This window comes from Triplophysa dalaica, chromosome 16, assembly GCF_015846415.1.
Source record: "Triplophysa dalaica isolate WHDGS20190420 chromosome 16, ASM1584641v1, whole genome shotgun sequence".
Lineage (NCBI taxonomy): Eukaryota > Metazoa > Chordata > Actinopteri > Cypriniformes > Nemacheilidae > Triplophysa > Triplophysa dalaica.
In genome coordinates, this window is record NC_079557.1 from 14,450,094 (window position 1) to 14,470,266 (window position 20,173).

At 36.5% G+C, this 20,173-nt stretch overlaps 1 protein-coding gene across 1 annotated transcript in view; it reads right to left on the reverse strand.

Moving 5' to 3' along the window:
- The window catches only part of glra1 (glycine receptor, alpha 1), a 46,630-nt gene extending 32,089 nt beyond the window's left edge, over nt 1-14,541 (reverse strand). The window contains exons 1-2 of the mRNA XM_056769444.1: nt 13,780-14,541; nt 8,557-8,681 (exon numbers count right to left, since the gene is read on the reverse strand). Coding sequence (XP_056625422.1) covers nt 8,557-8,681; nt 13,780-13,826 — 172 coding nt within the window. The 5' untranslated portion in view covers nt 13,827-14,541. The remainder of the gene's footprint in view (nt 1-8,556; nt 8,682-13,779) is intronic.
- Nucleotides 14,542-20,173: the final 5,632 nt, after the last annotated feature.

Consider the following 20,173-nt stretch of genomic DNA (forward strand, 5'->3'; position numbering starts at 1 on the left):
CTGATAGGAGAAACATGACAGCCTCCGAGGAGAGAGAGAGAGAGAGGGTGAAGAGAGAGACATAAATCAATAGGCGGGCCATAGCGCCGAGTCTTGAATAGAGAATGAGTAGACTGCCGTTTGATTAAACTTGATTACCCGGCTAGCATCCGCTGAAAAAGTCATGAGATAAAATGGTCAATATCCTGTGAAAATTGATTCACGCTGCGGTAACATTGATGGCTTTAATGATATGAGAGAAAAAACAACTTTGTCATAATATTGCACGTTTACGCCAAAGAGAATCACACTAGATTTTTACATTTACTGTGTAAAGTAAAAAGTAAGTGCCATGTTGTGTGTGATTGTTGGGGCATTGCTAGATGGTTGGAAGGTGTAACTAAGCATTTAATTACACAAATCACTACATTTCTAAGCCAAAACATCTAAGCCCATTGAGTTGCTATGCAATTCTTCTGCAAGATGTGGTAAATATTGTCACTTTGAATGCATTACATTAGAATGAGCTATTTCTATCTATATACCGCCGGTCTCCAATTAACCATGTTGTTTCTAAAGTATCATGTTTCCTAAATATGTTATCTCCTTCAGCAAAATATCTAAACTGGGACGACATCTTAGTTCTGTGTCAGCCACCGTAATGCTTGGAAAGGGGGGAGAGGTGGACTGAGCTGTTGGTTGCAATCCACAACCTCACCGCTAGATGCTGCTAAAATCTCCACATTGCTCCTTTAAATCCTAGTAAATAGTATTGTGATTAGGTAGTGCATTAAACTACAGCAAGAACTGGGTTAGAAATGCTGTTATTAAAATTGTATATATACTGTAAATGCTATTTTAAATAATCCAGATTACATTGGTTATATGGTGGTTAGTACAGAAAGCAGGTTTTTATTTATTTAAATATATTAAATATATGTATGATTCATATATTAGATATAATAAATAAAATATTCTATAATTTATGATTTCTAGCCTATTATTATATAGTATTTATCAAGTAAAATCAATATGGTGGGTGGCATTGTTATATGTTAATATAATTACAATGATTGTATATGTCAATAGCTATCATAAACTGAATATATATTTTTCACATTCATTCATCTTGGTTATTTTTTCATTTCTAGTCATACAAACATATTTAAATGTCATGGAAAGCATCTGTTTTGTGGGAGACACTTCTCATCCCCTGTTCGGTTCTTTCCAGTTACTTCCCTCTGGCAGACGGTATAAAGTACCTTTAGTATAAAAACACCTTTATCCCAACTGCAATTGGTATTTTAAATAGGATCTTTAAAATCATTTGTATATAATGTGAAGGTTGTTGTGATGATTATTTGTTCTATTCTACTCTACTAAGGATAGCCAGCGAAGCTTTTTGAATTGAACCTAATTGAATCACCGCTGTCCTTCTGAAACTGTATATTTCATGATTTTTTGTTACAAATCAATATCATTGGTAACTCTTTAAGTTTGTCACTGGGTTTTTGCCAATATCTAACCAATAAAGAGCATTAAAAAGTGCTTGTCAACTTTGACAACACAGCATTTTATGTTTTTATTTTTCCTTAAAAACAGCAAATTTGGATATCCGAGATTTCAGAAGGACAGCAACAGTATAGATTGAATTAATGCATGAACTACATGAATAAAAATATATTTATAAATTAATATTTATTTAGATTAATAGTTGTTGAAATGTTCATTAATGGTATCTAATTCCTATATTAAGATTTTTATTTATTATTTTATATGAATGTTTTAGGCTCTGATTGAGTGGAAATAATTACAAACGGTGACTGCACGTTTATTACTTTTTTGCATCTACATATAACAGCAGCAAAAAACCTATAATGGTATTAATGGTATTATAACTTTTAAGAATTAGAATATTTATTTTTAAGCTTTTGAATAGAAACAGAACACACCATAAACAATTACAAACCATTAGAAGCATGATACAGTACATAACACACACTAATATATGCATAATCCATACACACAAACATATTTCATTGCAAACCAATAGCACACAATACTCTGAGCTAGGATAAAGGATGATTAAAGACTGTGTGATGAATGCAGAATAATACACTGTAATGTGATTTGTGGATACTACTGCTAGGATTGTTCAACTGAGAACACTGTAGCCGTGACAAACATCCAAAAGGCTCTGCATTAGTCTGCATGAAGAGAGCGAGCTCGCTATGTAATATCCTTAATAAAGCTAAATAACAGGATCTAATGACTGCCGGCAAGCGACCCATAGGACAAAACCCTCTACAGTCTCAATACACAGCATTACATACACCAAAGCATCAACAGACGGATCAGAATCAGTCAAACGTGATTCTATGTAAATCCAAATTTTGAATGCACATAATAAATGGCTTGTTTTATTAAACAACAGAAAAATGTTAGATTGGAGGAATAATTGAAATGCTTGAAAGGCTTTTTTCCCGTTCAGTCAGGTGTAGAAATTCATTTGTTTTCTCAATTTAATTAAATTTAAGCCAAGAGTGGAGAGAAATCAATGGCACAGAGATAAAAACCGTGGCCAGCTACACAAAGCTCAGCTCAGGGATGAGCCGATGCTAAACGGCGACAGTCACAAAGATCCGATTTTAAACCTAAAAACAACTAGAGGCTACGCACGGAATTAAATGCAAAATGTCTTTTTTCAAAGAGAGAGCAAATGAAAGGAAATTAATCATAAAATTTACAATGCTTTGTTTTGCAAATGCAAATGCCTGAAACTAAAATACAGTTAACCTTGCATAAGGTGAAAAGACCATAAAATAATATCAAATTATCCAATAAAAGATTAACTAATGCCATCATGCACATCTGAAAGTGTTATCAATTAGCATTTATAAATAGATCAGACACACATCAAACGGTCGTTGAATTTCACTTTACGAGAATACAGTACCCTTAATAATTGACATCAAAAATGACATCACTTCCTTTAAAAATACTTTACTGTACTCTCAGCCATTAAACAACAACACTAATAACATACACAGACATTGTTAACTCATTATCATTTACCCAAGAAATGCAAGCTGCTTTACGTCATTTCTCAGACGGAACATCGCCCGAATGAATCAATAAGCTTGTGTAAACCTGGATAAGTACCTTTCTTGTGAGTACCATCCGATTTGGAGCCTTGTGGGTCTAATGAAAAAAAGATCAAGATTAATCACATGATATTCTAACAGCAAGACGGGCAGCGTTTTTCTTTGCGGAACCAACAAAAGAGAAAAAAAACACAAGCAGCAAGGCTCACTTATTCTACGTTACACTTGCCAACACTTTGAGCGTTACATTGTGTGGCAGGGAGTGTTGGGTGCTAAGGGCATACTAAGGGCAAGAGCGGGAAAGGAGGGATGCACTTATTCGTCCAAAACTTCACAGCGGTTAGGACAAAAGGCAAAGCGCACTGAAATGAAAGAAAGGATGGGGGTTGCAATGCATTTCTGGTCATGGGAGGCAGAGGTTAGCAAAATGCACTTATAGATCCAATACACTTGATAGAAGGAAAATGAAAAGACTGCATGTGGCTTCACTTAAATTTGCACAAAGCGGAAAATAGATTGTTTTCATGTGACTGACAGATCCAATTGATTGGGTTGAAGGATTGTGCAATACAAAAGGAATGGGAAACTTACTCAGCTTTATTTATTTATATTTATTATTTTTTAGATAACTTGGGCATTTTCTCCTAATATTTAAAAGTGCCTTTATTAAAACAATGTAGACCACATTGTATCTCCTGTGGAGTTCTGTGTCATTCACGAGGATCAACATGAAAAACTACCTTAAACATGTAACCACAGAAAACACAATACAACTTATTCTGACGGGGCAGTGGCGCTGGCGGTGGCCGACATTTGCAGAAATCACAGAAATCACTCATCCAATGGATTGCAATTAACCTACACAAACAAGAAAGTAAATGCGTGATTTAAGGACTTTGAAGAACTGCACGTTCACTTATAATGCCAGTGCGGCTAATCCAGGACTTCCCAAAGGCTTATCCAGTGTGTGAAGGATTTGTGTTAACACTTTAAATCCTGGTCTCCATGAGCCTGCGTAGAATTTCTGTGTAAAGTACTAAGACTAAAACCAAACAAAACTTAGAGAAGTCAACATCTGTCTTAAAAAAATAACCTAATACCTGTGCATATAATTGACTAGCCATAAGGCTACAAGTTAGTGAATAGTGAAAGAGGCTACAGAAAATACAAACATTTAAAAATCTAAAGAAAAAAACGAATTAATAAAATGCGAAATCTTTTGCTTGTACGTTATACAGAAATCCTTTTTTATTTTTTTACTGTCAGAAAAATCACAAGGACCAATTGTGAACCTTATAATTTGAATGTTATGCACCCCTTACTGTACCTTTAAAGGTACACAACAGGTCCTATGGTACAATTGCGTACCAAAAAGGTACAAAATGTTATGTTTTGTATTCCTTTAGAGGTACAAAAAGGAACCTTTAAAGGTATACTTTGCGCAAAAATGAAAATTCTTTCATGATTAACTCACAATGGTGGTATGCGTTCACTTGTGTTGTGACACCAATTGTGTGTCCATACAACAGAAGTTAATGGATCCCGCCCTTGTTCGATTACATAAATTCTTCAAATGTATTATTTTGTGTTCTGCAGAAGAAAGTCATACAGATTTGAATTGACAGAAAGGTAAGCAAACCATGACAGAATTTTCATTTTTGGGCGAACAATGCTTTTAAGGTTACCACCCCAGTAACGCTAAAAGATACAGTTTTGTACTGTTTTCTGAAAGTGTAACACTAAAACTAATAACAGGTGCACCTAATTTTTTTTTTTTTGTATAACAATAGATCACACATTCTGGCACATTCCAAAGCAAAATCTCGATCTTACAACCCTGAACAGTCGGTGATAAATTGCAGTGGAAATGGAATAAGTCTCCCTCTCGACTACGAATGCGTGTACCACACTTAAAAAAATGACATTTCCATGGATGATAGTGTCTGGAGCCTTGTGAGAATTAAGCAATTTGTAGAAAATAAGCTAAAACATGTAGGCAAAATGTAAATCAGATCTAACCTCGCTCTGTCTCAAATGTATCGCCTGGATGAGACCAAAACATGATTCTCTAGTGTTATCATGAGGCAATTAAGTTCCACCACTGTAAAATACACCTCACACCACCTCTGAAAGTCTCAGGAAGAAACATAACTTAATGTATCAAAAGCAGAGACCTCTTAAAGCAGGAATGTGTCTTGTGTTCTTGTAGACCCTACAGGGGCTGAAACGTTTGGTTCAACAGAAGTTACAGCAGATGACTCATCAAACATGACATAATAACCACCCAAAAGAGTCTTCCTCGCTCAAACCTTCAGTCATTCTTCATCATCTGAAGCCTTTGAAAAGCATCGGTAGGTTCGCCATTGACATTTGTATGTGATCACCCACGCTCATTTGAGGATTCCCATTACAGTCCCATTAAGCATGTGCTGATAGCACCGAATGAACATCAAGCTTCACCAGCAAATAATGGGTCTGTCTGCCCTTCACAACATGAGTAATGAGATGCAAGAAGGCAAATACATACAAGTCATCCAAAAAGAAAATCAAAAAGCAAGTAAATATACCGCAGCAAACAGTATATTTACAAATGTACACTCGTCTCATAGAAAACCCATTCAGAAGCAAAGTGACATAGTGATCAGAAAGCATTACACGGATCATGACTGTAATGCAACGTGGCGCTTAATTTGAAAAGGGGGAAAAACGTGTGGGGGGGGGGTCGACTGCGACATGGAGGAGCAGCCCATGATTGTGCTATTTGGGAGGAATCTGTAGCACCTCGTGGCTGTCGGGCTCCATAGCTCTTCACTTTGACTGATGAGAAGGGACAAGGTTAACGCGGGTACCGGAGACACATCTGCACTCGGCACCATTCATCACCAGCGGCCGCAGATTACGGCACCAACAGCCCCTGCTCCTCTGCCTCACTCGTCGTCTCAGGTTCACACATCCCCAATTTGTTTCTTTGATCTGTCAGCGAGCGCTAAGAAATAGTCTTTTTAAAGGAAAATGATTTCAATCATCGAGGCGAGGAGTGTAATTTCTGCCTTACTCCTGTAATGAAACTGTGATTTGTTTTTAAACAGTTTTTTTAACATTCTCCGTCTGATTTGGTTGGATACAGCCACGTTCTCATAGTAACACCTAATAAACAGAATACCATACGCTGCAAAGTTAAGGGAAGTGTCTTGCCTTTAAGTCGTCTCTGTGGGATTGGAGAAAGCACTTTAACGCTAAAAAAAAAATCACACACTTCAGCTATACTGTATTGAGAAAAAGTGCCAACTAATACCATTCGTTGATAGAACGTGAAAGTCGAAGATCTGAAAATATATCAATCTAGCCGCATGGGGTGCCCCAAATCTGCCAGAGTTTGAGATTTTCATTTCAATTGGATCTCAGCTAAATCATTTGGAAGGATTCCCCACAGTGAGTCCCAGTCATGATCAGTGTAATTTCTTCTCATGCCAGCACATTCGTTGCTTCAGGCAAGTCTCATCATTTTCACTTCTTTTTTATTTCACTGTTGCTATACTACCAAATTTGCCGGAGAGACAATAATCAGAGGTGTGCTCCTCCTCACCATGAGCTGGAAATAATGCCTCCTCACATTAGATGCTGTTTGTGTAGGAGCCTGTGTCCTCTCTCGGCTTTGGTTGAGGACTTCCTCAGAAACGTAGAGAAACTCTGTCAGGATTCTTACACTATGTGAATTTATTTGACGTGCGCTACGGTGGAGCGGAGAATACTGGCCATGAACTCATGAGCTTCCTGCTTAGCGCCAACTTACGCGGTTGACTGGACAGCCATGACTAACCCTTGTATTTCATAATGTCCGGTATGGTCATGTGACCATGTGTGTCCTTAAAATAGTGAATGGGTCACATAATGAGATGCTAATAGAAGGCCAATTTACCACAAATATTAGTTTGCATCACATTTTTTATATTAGTGAGTCAATTCTGTTTAAGAGAATATAATAAACTCGGATCTCAAGGTCAATTTCAGTGAGAAAACAATCAACCAACTCTGATGCAGTTCACCGTAAAGAAAATTGCAGCACAACTCAGCAAAACTCAGCAAACAGCAAAAATGTAAGATGTCAGAATTCATTCACCATATCACAGCACTAAATGTCAACAAAAATAAAGAAATAAATCATTTGCCACAAGCAAGGTTAAGATGCAAGGCCTCTCGAAATCAGACAGAGCCGTTTGCCATTTAAGCGTTCAAGCGGGTTCAACAGCGTGGACAAGGTCTTTGGATACATTGCTCCAATGTTCCTTTTATTCATTGATGCTTTAAACTTATTTTAAAAGGTGTACCTGCACAATACATTTCATCATCTGGTAACAATTTTTTCAATTGAATTCTTTTGTAATTTTTAAAACATTGTTATATTGCATGAATGTCTAAGTTATTTACTTGAAACAATTCTTAGACACATCTTATAATTTCTTCCATTATTGTGTTTTTAACAAACATCATATATTGCTTAATAGATTTGTTGTTTATTGTAATGATTTATTAAGCCTTATATAATAGCATGATGTTAGATACATTTATTATAAAATGTTACCAGTAAATAAAAATGCAAAATCAGACAATCGGAGATTTAATTTGCTATACCAAACAATATGCATTAAAACTTCATCTTTAAAACTTAATTACACTATATGTTCAGTTTATATTGAATATGTAAGTATTTAAAATATAACATATTTACCCTGTTACAGTATAGTGCAGCAAAAGATAATCAACTCTTTCTTTACATTTAAACTTCAAATTGATCTACATTTTTGTGTACAATTGATACACAAAATATTTTTTTAGTTACTGCAAATGTTAAAAATAAGTATTTTCATTATTTCTATTTTAAAGAAGACTTTTTCTGATATACCTCTGGCAAAATTGTATTTCCAGGAATAGCCAGAGGAACAGCCAAAGGCACACTATAATTTGTAGTGCTTGACATTGTTGAATATAAGGAAACCTCTGACATGTATCTTGCAGTGGTTATTTCTAGAATTGCCAGCACATATCACACTATAAGTTTCCAAGTACCACCATAGACGCTCAGGATAATGCTAAAGCTTAAAAATGAATGTAGCCAGCATGGAGTTTCTTAATTTAATTAATGCAAAAGTAAATTAAATCATTCATATTGAGGACAACAGGCACATTGTCTGTGATTGTTCACATTTGAAGTGTAGCATTGAATTTTGTGAATTAGCTTTAAATTTGAAATAAACAACATTATCTTATCTTGTGCAAGCATAATGTGTGTTACATTTGGTAAAACATTTTGAATCATTATCATAATGGATCGACAAATGCACTTGCTTCTATTCATACATTTTCATCCAACATGTTGCTAATTCCTGTCATTCTTTCCATTTGAAATATAATTTGAATTGCTGCTTGGCTACATTCCTGTGATATCCAACATTGTATTAGTGTACACACCTACCTTTAAAATTAGGTCTGATTCTTGCATCATAACCAGACACTTTTCCCATCAGCTTGTCCAGGAATTCTGACGGGGGCATGGGAGAGGCAGCTTTCCGTGCTGCTGCCTGTTGGGATGCTGCCAAGCTGGGAAAGGCGAAAAGAAAGACAGTTTCATTAGAGAACTATTCACCTGCTGGATCAAGCTGTCTCCTCAACAATAGCACCAACAATGCAGGACAAGTGCATTATGAGACGTTTTTAATTATCATATTTTCTGCCCTATCGAGTTGAAATAACCGACATAAAAAAATGCAAAAAACAACAAAGAAAATGGTAACACAGAAAAGTTTTTAATCTTTGTTAATGTCGATACAATTATGTTATTTTATGGTGCATTAATGTTAACAGTTACAACGTTTGACTTGTGTTTCGATAAATGCAAAAATGATCTTATGGATTAATAAATCATTGTTATTTCATGTTAGCTAATGCGTTAAGAAATCCAACATTTTTGCAACGTGTTACCAAGACAATTTGCTCATTCAATGCCAAATGGATGATCTTTGTTAAACTGAATAAATGTGTGAATTAATTCGGAGACCTTGTTATATAAGTATCCATGTCTTCATTAGCATTACAGGCCATCAGAATTGAATTAGAGGTAATATGGTGCATATCTGTTCCACTGTCTGCTCAATGTAACCTAGCTGCTACTTAATGGTAGGTCACTAACAGGCATGTGAGTCACATGATAACTCATCCCATGGGCTTTTAGCCTCTATGACCACTCTGTGCTTATTATCCATTGCTTTTAACCGCTTCTGTTGGGCTCTTTAGTTGGCCTTCATTTAATTGTCAAATCTCACTTAAACATAATGGATTTTAATATTTAGAAACATTTTTCAAGTCCTCCCACATACGTAAATTAATTATAAAAAGGACATTCTTAAGCTCAACAGCATCAGTGTGTTTGACAAAAATGTAGGATAACAATCACAAAACATCTTGTGGTATATTGATCTCGCCTAGATCCTTGAGACATTCTTCCTTTGCTTGGCAATTTCATGGCTCTTTCTTGGGGGTGAACTGCTTTATTTTCCTAACCGGCCATTGAATCCTGTCTTACCGTTTCGGCAGCATATCCATTGTTCTTTCACATCTATTGACTTCCTGCGCGTCCAGTCCCACTTTCAGTTCAGACTAACAAAGAGTGAGTCTTTTTCTGTTCTGCGCGTCATTTTTCTTTTTTTCTCATTAACATTTACCGGAGTCTGCACGAGGAACTTTTAAATTGAAGGAGACGTTGGCATTTAAATACGGATACATTATAGAGCGAAATGTGCAGATCCACATTTCAGGAGTACAATAAATTTCTCTCGTGCTAAAAGTCTGCGATTTTGTCTGAGGAAAACCTGGAGAGGATTATGCTCGAAATGTCAAATATGTGATGTTCTGTACTGAATTAAACGTATTAATCGAAGCATGACCTGAATTCTGTTTTTTTTTTTTAAATAAATGGACAGGACACAATTTGCAAAACAGATCAAATGGCAAAAATGTAAAGATGCAGGTGTAGAAAGTTATTCTGGATTTTCACTAAAAGATAATCGCAACCAAAAGAATTAATGATAATGCTATTATCGTGTCATCTCGTAAAACATTTTTAATGCTAGCAATGGTACCAGTCAAATTGATCTTAATTTTGTTTATTAAATTTTTAAGTAATTGTCTTTTTTTGTCAGAGTGTTTTGCAAACATTGTTGCCCTTAAAATAATGTTATATGCAAAACCGCCTTGTACTACGTTGGAGTGTCAACCAAATCCAGGTGCTGAATAAGCCTATTTACAATATCATCAAATGCTTATTTTTAACGCAATATCAATAATCACGATAATCATATTGGTTATTGACCATTCCTATATATTGCGATGCACCTTGAGCAACGTAAACATTTACAATATTGTGAATTGTTTCTCACGTTGACTCCATTCAAATGTGAACACAAATCAAACAAACTCCATCGTATTGAATGTACGATTTTGCAATGTAACATAACAAGATTAGTCACGCCAGATTACGCGTCTCCTTAAGAACAACTCTGTGTCACTATAGTCTCTTTTTAGGAATCCGTCCTGTTGAAAAAATCTTTTGTCACAGTGTGAAATCTGAGGATACTGTCTTTGTTGGTTTTGGTCCCCTCATCACACGTACGCAGCAGCTGGCACAGCACACTGTAAAAAGTATGCTGGACGTGTAGTGCGGGTTCTAGACTACCTCTAAACCGTGTCTCTAATGAATGATTTCACCGATCAAAGCAGCACTGGACAAATGAACTTTAATCAATTCTGGCCATGGTGGTGGAGAGGACTTGGTCCTTCTGCTGATGTTGCAGGACCCAAACCTGTGCAAACTGCCAAACATTATATGCAAATAACCCAGAGACCTGCATACTTTAATGTGAGGATCCAATCATTAGCCCTAAGTGTAGCTCATTATGTCCTTAAGACCACTGATGAACAGAATCCGTATTGATCTTGCATTTTGTAAGACTCAAGGAATCGAAGGGCCTCTCTGGCACCAACACGCCATTTATTCAATCGCTCTTCATTTCTCAGTGTGCTTTTTGAACTGACAGAAGAGAAGATGTGAGGCCAGCAAAGAGCTTGATGTATATACAGAATCAAGCATAAAGATCCATCTACATATAAACATGTAGCTACTGTTAGACATTGATATGTAAATATTTCATAATCTGATCATCTTTTAGAAAGGAGAAGAAAGAAGAAAGGTAATGATCCAAAAAAACTAAAGAACTATTGCTTTTACACCGGTGATTCATCATTATTTGTGCTTTGATCTTCTTTGATCTTTGCTAAGAGGGATGTATTTTAATGCATCAGCAACTGCGCAAGTAATTATTTAATAACAATAGAAATACAGTTCTCTTTGTGCAGGATGCTTTTTATGTCAAAACTGCTGTTATCCCTCACTCAGCTCTACTTTAAATGAGAAAATTAGGTTTGAATAGCACTCCAATAAAATACAAAATTGACACCATATACGCACGCACTTATGCTTTATTGCTGTCACTACCTATGTATGTACAATTACCAAAGAGGGTCTCCTATGAGCCAAGCACAATACAAAAGTCCACTTTTAGCAGATATCAACCCTTGGGGATACTGTGCAATTTCATGCTTTTCAAAGATGAGATTTGCAAAGCCATTTCAGAGAAACAATCACATGCATAATGCCACACAGCTAACTGTACACTATACTAGCCAATGCAGGGGAACAGTTCGATCAGGCAAACCAACATTAGAGACATATGAGAGGAAATATAGAAGGAACAGAACATGGCACTGGTTGTGCCAACAAGGTATTTAAAGGTTTATGTATATATTTGTTGTGGTATATTTGAAGAGGTTGGTTCCAAGATGAGATAACTCCGTTTTTAAATATGTTTAAAAACATGTTTTTTTATGTGGATTCAAATGAATATCAATCAAACTGAAGTTGATTTGTTTTAAGCCAAAATAGCTAAAAAGATACCAACACAATAAAAACATGATTTTTGAAAGCATGATTATCTCATTTTGGAACCAAACTTTTCATTCATCTCAAAATGGTCATGGAAATGGTCACAGCACACACAGGGCCTGTTTCCTTTATTTTGCCTGAAGAAAATTAAATGTAAAATTATGTTAATAATGTAATTATTTAACATTTAATGGAACATTATTGTGCAATGAATGCCAATCTACAATTTGCCAGCAGATAAAGCACTTTCTCCTTCAGTATATTAACATATTTTCTTACATGTCTGGGAATGGCTAAGCCACATCCTCCTACATTTGCTTGCTGCACCTGCCATTAATTGAATTGACATTACCTGCGTATTTCTCTGTGTGGTGACATAACATAATTGCTGTTTTATGCATGAGCGGTATAATAATAGCTACGCATCAGTTACTCGAATGGCATTTACACAACGTCTCACGTGACGACCCCTGTGTGGAAAATGCGCAAGATACCATACAAATCTATTATGGTGACGCAAGATTCATATAGAATATGATTCTTGGGTAGGATGCGTGTCCGTCTGTGATATTGGCATTGACAGAGTGATCAATGTTTAGTAATAAGTCTGCATGTGAAATGAGCCTGTGGTGTAGGCTGGGAAAGAGATATCAATTAACAGGAGCTGCAAAGTTCAGCAGTAAGAGCTGAGACTGCAATATCCTGATTCTACTTCATTAACTAAACAGTGTCCACAGAATGCAAAAAGAATTACTGCAAACAACCAGCCAGATATACACTGAAGCCTTCCGTGATACATTTTTAAATTATAGGCTACATTTATGATGATGAAGAGAATGTTTATATTTTTAAAAGGAGAGGGATAAGTCGTCTAAATCTAGTCTAAATCTGAATTTACATTTAGTGTGTTGCTTTTTTAATCAAGAAGATTGAAATGAAACAGAAACAAGTACAATGTATGAAGATGTGTATGAAGATGGTGGCATAATGGTGGAATTCAATTTTATACCGTTTTTTCTCATCTCAATGCAATAAAGGGCCTACATCGCAAGGCCTGTGACCAACTGGTAATTTTATTCATTCTTGTAAGTAATCTTAGAAAAGTGAATTAACCGTGTCACATGCATGAATGTACGTATGTATGTATGAATGAATGAAGGGAGAAAGGAAGGCATTCTGAGAAACAACGAACAAGACAGCAGGCACTGACACTAATTTGAAATAGGCTAAGGGTTTTAAAACAACCAAGGTTGACTTTGTTTTTAAATTCAGTTTTAAGTTTTAATTTTTGACAGTTTCACATCTTTAATTTAAAACATAGACTAATTCATTTTTCGAAGACAGTTGCCGTCATTTGCCTGTTGATAACGTCCTATTCGTCAAATGGCCACTAGCATTCGCTGTTTGACCGCTGTAACGGGAATCCTTTGCAGTTAATGACTCGGATGGGTGAACGTCACGCAATTATGATTTAGTTTATTATCCTTTTCCTAATCAACAGACATACCTATACACACAGACATTAGTCTAAATAAATAGCAAACTATCAAACCAAGCATGTGCACGTGTCGATCGTTACTTAAAACCGTTCCGCCTGTTTTCTTACATGCAATATTCTCAGCAGAAGTAAAGTAACCGCAAGAACGTAAAATAAGCTTCTGATTAATGTACCAACACATCCAAAACAACCGTGATACGTACCTGAAAAACACAATAGTTTCCCACAAATAAATCCCGAGTGCGAACATCGTGTCGGGTTTGAGATGAGTGGATGTAGTTAGCTACAGCTCAGCGCGCCCTACAATTCCTTCTTCTGTCACTTGTGAGGTAAACGATTCGTCCTTTGCTTGTTTCAGATTCCCCAAAAGGCCGTACAGGTCATACAGCTGATCATGTTCCCCGACAGAGGCTGTTGAGGTGAAGCGCAGCTCCGGTTCAGGACCGCGGACAGAGACTCGAGCGGGCTGCGGAATTTCAGGTGCTCTGAATGAACTCGATGAAATAAATTACGGCTGTTCATCCAGTGCGATCCATAGCAGCGTCAGATATTCAAACGAGATCCATCCCGGCACACATTTGGCGATACGCGAGAGTGGTTTGAGAAAAATGAAACTATATGCACGATCTCCTCACACCGTCGGAATGCCGCCAAAGTCATAGGGAATACATACGCACGCGTCTTCTCTTTTCCTCCGCGCCTCTTCTGACATGCATTCCAATGGGAAAATGTGTCGCTTCGGAGCCACACGTTTTAGTTGTAGCTTCCTGTGACCGATCCGCTTCTGCAGGTAGTCTTGTCCAGTACGTACTCGTTTCCCAGAGGTGAATTGTTACTGCTGCATGGAGCTACTTCCATTGTCTGGTCCAGTTACGAGACGATGCTCATTTTCGCTTTCAATGTTTATCTACAATCCCGATGAGCAGAAAAACACAGAGATTTTAGCACACGGTCTCATTGCTCAGTAACGCTACCAGCCCCACGGTATTTCTTGCTGCAGTCATTTACTAAACTCAAAAAGCACCTCACACACTCTCAACACACGCCCACATGGCGCTGTCATTGGTCTGAATGGCACTCCAGACAAATGCCTCTCACTCGGATTGGAGACGGGCAGTGCCATATGTTGGGCTTGGAGGGCTTCTCTGAATTTAGCTTTTGGCAAATATTTACTTTGAGGCTTTGAGAAAGACACTAGAACGAGACAGTTGGATGATGAAGTGAGGATATGAGGTTCAAACCAGTTTTTGTGAGAGGCTCACTTGAAGGCAAATGTGTGTTTTCTGGTCAAAAAGTGAAAGGTTGAAATACACTTAGGCCTATATGGGTATTGATGGGCAAGACAATTTGTGAGCAGAGTACACAATGTATATTTTACAGAAAACCCACTTTGTTGCACAAGCATATTTCTGCATTTTTGTCCTCCACCAGTCTAGTAGTTTTTGGTGGCATTCACAAACAAAGCTGAATAAATAAATACATATATGAAGGAATAGATAAGCAAATAAGGGTGTTTCTGCAACTACGGGCACTTTTGACTCTTCAAAATAAAGAAAACGGAAATAGAGTACATATTATAATTCAACAAAATTCCATTGAATCATTAAGATTTTAATCTGGAACATGTTAATTTTTATATTTGAAACCCTTGAAAATGTGCTGCGGTAAAGACATGTTGCGGAAATGACATTTTTGCAAATATTGCAGTAAATTGGCAGCTAGTAAGGTCTACTACATTTGTTTTGATTCTTGGCATCCTGATACATGAAGTAAACATAATGTACATTTATTTTTAAAATGTAGTTCAAAGTACAGAATTAAGCTGTATGTTAAGGACACACAATAAATACTGACACAGAAAAGATGTTATTTACTTTATTTTTGGGGGATCTTGTGAGTGAGGTAGTGAGGTGGCCCAAACGGTCAGCAATGTGCTCATGTTGTAATTGCGGTTTCTATAGAAACTAGACTTGTTTGTCTTTAATAAAACTTCATTATAAAAGCCTTTTTTAATTGTTGTGGTAAGGACTCAAAAGTGTGGGACAGGCACATTTACTTCATAAAATTATAAAAATGATCTGTAAATATACAAAAACATTTACGATGCTGTAAAATATTAATATTATGTATATTAAACAATTCCATTTGAAATAAAATTGTCAAATTGTTATTCAATTAGCTTATTTTACATATCTTAATATTGTGATCAAAAATGGTGTTCGAACATTTAAATGATATAATCATTTATATGTCCTGTAGCTCAGTGGTAAGAGCAATGCAATGTGGTGGGTTCGATCCCAGAGGATTGCAAATACCTATGTAAAATGGATTAAGCAATGTAAATCGATTTGGATAAAAGCATCTGCCAAATGCCTAAATGTAAATGTAATTTTCTATTAAATATTTTAGAAAAAATGAGTGGTGTGTGATGACACTGTTAATATATTTATAAAGCGTCATATGACAAATTTTGACATAAATCTAAAATTTCACAGCCCACAGTTGCAGAGAGACCCATAAACAAAAATAATGTGATTGTAGGGTTACCTATTAAAGTGCTTAAACAAGCTGCCTACAGATTAAGGTTTAATTTTTTGATCATCCAAGAAAACAATGTTAAGTGTGATTGAATTATATATTAAACGTAACAATTGCTAATTTCCACTAACAGGAGTATAACTCGTATCAACTTGAACCTAATTCAGAGCTTACATGTGTTTGAGGTCATTCAATTTTACACATTTTAGACAAATTGTGATACATTAAAGTCTAATGCCCATTTTGTTATAAGCAAACTGACAGGTTTTATTTTATTCTTGGAACAGACATCAAGAGTTACTTAAGTTTGACTAGATCTGTCCCATTAAGTTCCACTTGACTGCACATGTAATAACAAGCAAGACGCTTGCCAATGCAAAGCTACAGATCTAATAGTGACATGATGCAAACAAGTGACGTTCCCATGGGGTTGAATTATGGTTTAATTATACTTGAAATGAAACACAATGTTTGGGATGCTCTTGCATTGAAAAGATTTTGAAGAGCAAACATAAACTTAAAACTGGAAAATGCTAAGAACATACATACATACATACATACAATTGTATCTGTACAGAATTTTATTTGTATATTATAGAGATGCACAGATACAAAATATTTAAAGTGATATCTGCCGATGTCGATTCTGAAGATTAAATTAATATTTCTTAACTTTCTGATCGTATTAATTCCTATAATGAATAGAAGTACTGAACATCAAACTAGTGATGATTCTTAACACTTTCTATACTAATGATTTCAAAGAAACACATAGAACGGGACACATGAGGAATAGAGTCATTTCAAATATTTCAGAAACAAGCAAAAGAAATAACAAGTAAATTACATTAGCTAGCAAGTATATCTAGCCAATCTTATTTTGAGTTACCAGTAGAGGAACCGTTACTTGGCTAAACTTAAATGCGACAGTTACACGACAACCCATTCAACAAATTAGTATTTAATAAAATTAACATACAATAAAATTCAACAGATTTAAAGGGAATATGACTTCGGGCCAGCCGTGTACGACTAATGAAACCGTCTATAGCACAAATGAATTGCATTTTTTCTCTCCTCTTTTGATTGACAGGACATATTGGCACTGATCATCGGCTGTTTTTAAAGTAACAGCCGATAGTGTGAAAATAGCTTTTATCGAACGATACCGATTATTGGCCGATATATCGGTGCATCTATATTATAATATTTCACAGTAACTTATTTATTAAGAAATATATATGCAGATTTCAGTCAATATTATACTGTGCATTAAAATTGTGTGTCAGTAAAGAATACTTCGAACAGTTGTGTTCAGTTTGTCCAATTTTACAGCTTGTACCACTTTTGTTCATTTTTACAGAAGTGTGACTCGTAGATGTAGTTTATATCTCTGTCAAACACCTTGACAGCTCTAATATATCATGACGAATATACAGTCTATTCACAGCATAGGAGAATTTTCCAGTTAAATTTGTGCTTTTTGTGACAACACAAACAGTAAAAAGAGGCTCAGACTGCCTCATCCTGTTCTGCACGGTTCTCTGTCTGTCATTACTGTAAGTGGCCATTATGACAGAACTGAATAATGTTGATAATGTCTTAAATAAAGTGATTGTTAAAACCCATGCAAGAACAGAAGGGTATGTATTGAAGTTAGCGTGTGAATTTGCTGAGTCTATCAAAAACAACTCAGCCATTAAATGCTAAACAAGCAGACACAATGATAGGATTAATCCAATTAAACATAACCATAAAAAGTTTATTTTAAACCGTGTCTGTTAACATCAACAAAGGCATTACCTCATAGGAGAGCATGATCATTTTGAATGTCAGCCACATTGGCACAAACATTATATTGTGTGGTCTTGTCTCTGACTGGCAGATACTTTTTCAAAGCATTGACTTGAAGGACCCAAGCCCATCTGCTCAATAAATAAGGTGCTGGGGTATCACTGTATCGACCCACACAAAACAATTGAGTTTTTTGAAGCCGACCAGTCATAAGAATATTGGTGTTTAGAAAATGTGTTTTAGAAAGAGATGAAAACCTTTTTGTGTTCTTCATCATAAACGAGAAGCTGTTTACGGGGAAAAACAAAAGCAGAACAAACTCATAAGCTCAATGTACCGTGGTAACTTTTTCTCTCTCTTAATATAACCGCATACCAGTAATAATCTGTGTACATGTGGTTTAGAAGCAATATAAATGCACAGTAAACCATCTTCTGTGGTGCAAAAGCATGCATTTACGACCAGTGTCTGAATCTAAAGTAGTAAAATGAAAGAACCTTTGTAGGTTCGCCACTTTTAAAAGAGCGGAGCACTAACAGGCAGCTGGCATGAGATTGACCTACCTATTTATAGCTATTCAAAATGAGTTCCATTTGGGAAATGGAGATTTAATTTTGCTCAAGTGTGACTGACTGAGGTATGTAATTTCCATCTAAAACACAGACCCATGAGCTATTTCCTCAACTGGAAAACACTTTTTATAAAACATGTTGATCAGTCATGCTGAATGGACGCACCTGTGTCTATGAGGGCACGTCGGTGCAACGGAGAACAGGTCACACGTGCTGATTTTGACCCGTGCAATTGCTCACCAATTGTTCGGCACTCTCTGTGATGGTTGATTTCGCTTTAGAAAGCGTTCATGCAGCAAGCTGCACTCCGAGAAAATATGTTTTATCATAAACGCTCCCCTATCTGGCTTCAGTTATAAGTGAATCATGCGTCTACATGTGTTGCGGGGATGATAAATAAACCTATCTTCGGAGTGACAGAGCACGTCCTCCGGTTCTCATCCGGGCTCTGGATGTCGCGTAACAAATCGGCGCAGATTATTTGTCTGTTCGGATAATTCGTTAACGTGTTAACCGAGTGTCTTATGAATGATTCCAAAACTTGCCAGAGTAAATTATTGCATCCTTGCAATCCAACCCAGCGGTGCTATCATCTTCAGAAAACGCATAAAAAAGGGAGGAGAGCAGGCAGCTGCCTCATTAATTTTAACAGGTGCTATTTCAAAGCCTTCACACGTACGGTTGTTGCATGCTCAGGTAGATCTGCCTGACCGCAACCAGCCTTAACCTTGACTGATGGCACAACGGCCTCTGGCAATCCCATTAAAAGCCACATTTGTTCATATTCGCACAGGGATCCACATTCTGCAGTCTCTTTCATTTAGCCAGACTGATAAATCGCAACACTGGTCCTACGCCTCATTCACCGCCCTTGATTTCTACTGGCCTGTTTTAAAAATAACCTGGGTTGGTTGTGTTCACAAGATCACAAGACTTGAAGTATGACTGACTTTTGAATCATAATTTCAATACAACAATGATTCAGAGAATTCTATGGATGTAGGTCTAGGGTCCCCTGGTGCAAGGGATGCGTGAGGATTCGCCGGGTGGGACATGTCATGCCATTAGAAGGCCACACTGTATGCTACACTGTAAAAATAAATCACATAAAAAATGAGCCCGAGCGGCAGAAAATTTGTTGTCTTCTTCTTCAATGTACAATTTTTGGCTGTATTAAAAAAATAAATGAAAAATCTGTAAAAACAATGTGGAAAATCAATAACAGATCAAATAAATCAATAATATGGAAAAAAATTCAGAAAAATGCTGTTTTTTTAAATGTAAATCATGTTTCCATATGATGAAAATTGTTGTCTTGTCATTTGTAGAACATAAGATATATTACAAGATACAGCATCACACTTTTGTTTCAAACTTTCATTCATGATGTCACTAGTTGTGGGTGGTCCCACATCTCAGGGTTTGTTGGGTGGGTTGGGTTAAGAATGCCTTTGGCTATATACGTAGTACTGTGCATCCACTGCTGTCAATTTTATTCTGAAAAAGAAAATTGAAAGTGTCTCTCTTTCTAATTGCGCTTTTAAATGTGTTATGTGGATCCTTCTGAGATATCACTGCTCCAGCAGAATCAATGATCAGGTAGGGCTCCTGCAGTGTGTCAAGGTGGGGAGATTATGTCTCAGGTAAGCGGAGAGAGAGAGAGAGTGAGAGAGAGAGAGAGAGAGAGAGAGAG